This window comes from Vicia villosa, linkage group LG3 (genome assembly GCF_029867415.1).
Source record: "Vicia villosa cultivar HV-30 ecotype Madison, WI linkage group LG3, Vvil1.0, whole genome shotgun sequence".
Taxonomy (NCBI): Eukaryota; Viridiplantae; Streptophyta; class Magnoliopsida; order Fabales; family Fabaceae; genus Vicia; species Vicia villosa.
The window spans coordinates 114,671,816-114,675,995 of record NC_081182.1 but is presented as its reverse complement, the minus strand read 5'-3'; the positions used below and the strand labels follow the sequence as shown (position 1 = coordinate 114,675,995).

The 4,180-nt window shown below is 38.7% G+C and overlaps 1 protein-coding gene across 1 annotated transcript; it reads left to right on the top strand.

The window, feature by feature from the left end:
* Window positions 1-864: 864 nt before the first annotated feature.
* On the top strand, window positions 865-2,777 carry LOC131658832 (uncharacterized). The gene is made up of 2 exons (XM_058928084.1): window positions 865-2,383; window positions 2,491-2,777. The coding sequence occupies exons 1-2, from the start codon at window positions 865-867 to the stop codon at window positions 2,775-2,777; spliced, it is 1,806 nt and encodes a 601-aa protein (XP_058784067.1).
* The last annotated feature ends 1,403 nt before the right edge of the window (window positions 2,778-4,180 follow it).

Below are 4,180 nucleotides of genomic sequence, written 5' to 3'. Positions count from 1 at the left end.
CACTGGGTGATGGAGAAATAAGAGAAGTCTAAGGTGTAGGAAAGACAGAAGGAGTGGGTATTCCCAATCTAAACAATGTTCTACTCATGCAAGGACTGGCTGCAAATCTAATAAGCATCAGTCAGTTATGTGATGAAGGATTTAATGCTAGGTTCACCAAAAATGAGTGCATAATCACTAATGAAGCAAATGAGGAAGTCATGAAGGGTTTAGATCTAAGGATAGTTGCTATCTATGGAAGCCTGACACACTTGTTCACCTCTCTGACTACTCTATGATCAAAGACAAATTAAGAACTCATCGACACGAATCTGATGAATCTGATGAGTCTGATGAACCTGATGAAGAATCCTATCTTGGAGAACTCACCAAAATTGAAATTTCTACTGGCTTCTCTGAGACATGTGTAATGAATGAGAAACTGTTTGCAAAGTGAGGGAATACAGAAGTATCGATAGATTTTTGCTAGAAGAAAGAGCAAGCCTTGTGATGGACATTACAGATCGGGAAAGAAAACTCGAAAAGTTAAATGAGAGCAATAATCCCAAAGGACTGTCTGAAAGCAATGTCACAGAGAATGTTGCAACAACATCTAAAGACAATGCGACAGAAAAGGGTATGTTGGGTATTTGCTACCAAAACTCATTATAGCAATTAACCAACGTGAGGGAATATTATTTGGGCTTAGTCAAAATCCATGTTTTGAAATTTCCCTCACTCAGTGTGCATATAAAGCCCCTTCGATCCCCTAATATTCTAAAAACGGCAAACCTTCCTAGTAGTTCTACTAGCTACTTTCTGAGATTGATTTACATCTGTTGCTCTCACAAGAATGAAACAAGTTCTGGTTCACTAAGGTTCAAAATGTCTCAGAAATCGAATGATGAATCTCCCGTCTCAGACTCAGCAACACCAGAAGATTCCTCTAACCCTAATAGGGTTCTTAAGGTTGTCCCTTTAAGGACGATTAGCAGTGACAAAGTAAAGGCCACAAAGCCTAAAACGACTCATGCAAAACGACCCAAGGAGGGTATTCAGAACAAGGGCACCAAATCCTCAGCATATTCTACCATGGAGAAACTTACTAAAGAAGGATCCAAGTATGTCGATAGTGCAATTACTAGGATTGTTAAACGTATTCTGAAGGAGAATCATCAAGTGCCTGGAATAACCATTCCACTAAAAACCGTAATGGCGGATCCCCCCAATAACACCAGTAAGGCTGAGGCTGTTCACACCGTGGATAGTGACCTAGAAATCAACAAGGATGAACAAGGGGTAACTAAAAATACCAATGTCACCGAGGATGTCAATGACATTGAAAATAATGTACACCCTAAGGCCAATACTGAAACTGATACTAATATGGTAGACTTAGATGAGTACTATGAAGACGAATTACTTACTTCCTTGAATCTGATTGTAGCCAACAGGCTAATGACAAGAAGAAAAGGAAAATCTGTTGTTCAAGGATCACCAAAAAGGAGCACTCAAGTGAACAAACCTGTCAAAGACGCTATCAGGAAGAAGAGTACGTCTGCAGGTCCTGTCAAGAGCAAAGCTGTTACCAAAAGTAAAGGGGTTGGTCCCTCAAAATCTTGGAGCAGGGTCATTCCAAAGAAAAGTAAAGAGCGGGAAATTGTTGAACCTGAATCTGATGTTGAAGTCAGTGTCCCTGACATCCCTTCAAGGAAGAAGCCTACAACAATTAAGCTTGCTGCTAGTATCCCTGATGTTCCCATTGATAATGTATCTTTTCACTATGCCTCTAGTGTCAACAGATGGAAATATGTTCTTCAAAAGAGATTGGCTGTTGAACGGGAATTGGCTCCTAATGCTCTTGAAAACAAGGAGGTCCTAGAACTGATTCAAGAAGCTAGACTGCTAAAAACTGTGTGGAATCTTCCCAAATGCTATGAGAAGCTGGTCAAAGAATTTTTGGTAAACCTATCTGAAGAGTGTGACAATAGCAGAAGTGCAGACTACAGAAAGGTGTTTGTAAGAGGTAAGTGTGTATCATTCTCTCCTTCTGTGATTAATAAATTCTTGGGAAGAACAGATGAAGCTCAAACTGAGTTGGAAGTAACAGACAACCAAGTTTGTCAAGTGATCACAGCCAAGCAGGTAAAAAGCTTGCCCATGAAAGAGAAACTAACTGCAAGTAAGCTGAGCATCAAGTATGCAATGCTTCACAAAATAGGAGCAGCTAATTGGGTTCCAACAAATCACAACTCCAGTATCTCAATTGTGCTTGGTAGATTTCTGTATGCTGTAGGAACAAAGGCGAAGTTTGATTATGGAGCATATATTTTTGACCAAACCATGAAGCATGTTGGAAGCTTCAGTATTAAGGGTCCAATTGCCTTTCCATCCCTCTTGAGTGGTATAATTCTGGATCAATATCCATTCTCAACGAACATGATGTGGTGTGCAAGAGAGAAAGTCCCTTGGCTTTTCATTACAAACTATTTAAAGGAAAGCATGTTCCAGACATTGTCATGACATCAGCTGAAACTTCCAAATCTGAAGCATCAGTCAATAAAGCAAAAGTCATAGCAATCCTAAAAGAGACTTACAAAGAATTGGAAGCTAGAAAAATGTCTCTTGAACAAATGATACAAACTCTGGAAATGGATGAGAATGAGGAGTTTGCAGGTACAGAAGAGATGGAAGATAAAGATGATCAAGAAGTGGAGGAAGAAAGTGCTAGTCCTGCTGATGACTCTGAGAAAGAAAGTTCTTCCGACACCTCAGCTAGTTCTGACTCTGAGCAGTAATTGCAACTAGAGTCTAGTGTGTTTATTTTTTTTTTGTTTTGCTTGTTCTGTTACATTTATTTCCGCCTATTTTAATTTTTTTCGGTCTTTTTTATTTTTGGACTTATTTAAACTCGTTGAGCGAGGAGAAGACACTTCTTTTGGCTTTGGCAACATTTATGGCCAAACAGGGGGAGAAAATAATATGTGTCACCCCAGAACAACAAGACCGGTGGTTGTGTGTGATCAACAATTCTAATTGCTTATATTTGTGTTGATCTATTTTGTGCTTGTTCTACTCTTGTGGCTTGTGCTTGTGCTACTCTTATGCACCGTGTGTTTATTTGTCTGAGCACTGTGTGCATACTGCTTATGTATGCTGATTGTTTGTATTAGCTTATGTTTGTTTTGACTATCTGCTGCAAGTGTTTCTCTGGTATGGTGTGACAGGATGTTTTAGCCAAAAATTTTCCAAAGGGGGAGATTGAAGGTGATTTGCATGTTGGCTGCTTTATTGGTAAAACATACCTGGTTGATTGTGTTTATGCTGGTTGTATATATGTGTGGAGCTAATATAGGTTTTGTAAGGAATGTCATGATCGATGTCATGACATCCATGTGTGACAGCATGAGCTGTTATTGTTTATGAGTTGTGTTTCCTGATTTATCCTTTTTATCAGTTTAGGAAACTTTTTATTGAGTGTTGCATATTTCGTCTAGAAGATCCTATTGACAGCACATTGTGTAACAAACAGTTGGCGTGTGAATTAGGTTAACTTTGTTAAACCTAATGTGTTTCTAAAAGAAGACCAAGGGCCAAGACTGCGTATAAAAAGACCTGCAATCCTAATCTGGAACACAGACAGAAGATTGTAATTGTGAAGAACGGTTGTTCTATAACTGTCTCTTGTGATCCACACTTTTATCTTTGATGATTGCGTTGTAATGAGTTTGTGTTTTTATTGTGTCACTCTAAGCTTTTAAGCATGAGTGTGTGTCTCTTGATTGAAGCTTTTAAGCAGACCAAGGTGTGTTTTTTGAAGAGTGTCTTCTATCTGTATTTATTTATTGTGTATGTGTATTACTTCTGTGATTGAGGGGGAGTGGAATGGAGATATTCCATATCTAGGTAGAACTTAGGTAGAAGGGCCATTGGGTAGTGATTAAGTGAGGAGTTGTAAACTGGGAGTTTAGCTATGAATTGATACTGCTAATAGTGGACTTCATCCCTGGCTTGGTAGCCCCCTGAGTAGGTAGTTTGAACCGAACTGGGTAAACAATTTTATGTGTTATTTATAGTTTTATGTTGTTTATTATTATTGTATGTTTTGCGTAATTGTGGATGTCATAACATCCAGTTTGACATCGAGCGTGTGTTACTAGAATTTTCACAGCAAATAAGGATATTAAGAAGATTGTTCAAA

Bases quoted from the DNA above. Each gene is read 5' to 3' on its own strand.
- LOC131658832 (XM_058928084.1), top strand. From the start codon at position 865: ATGTCTCAGAAATCGAATGATGAATCTCCCGTCTCAGACTCAGCAACA. The intron at 2,384-2,490 runs GTATAATTCTGG...AGCATGTTCCAG, and splicing joins CTTTCCATCCCTCTTGAGTG to ACATTGTCATGACATCAGCT.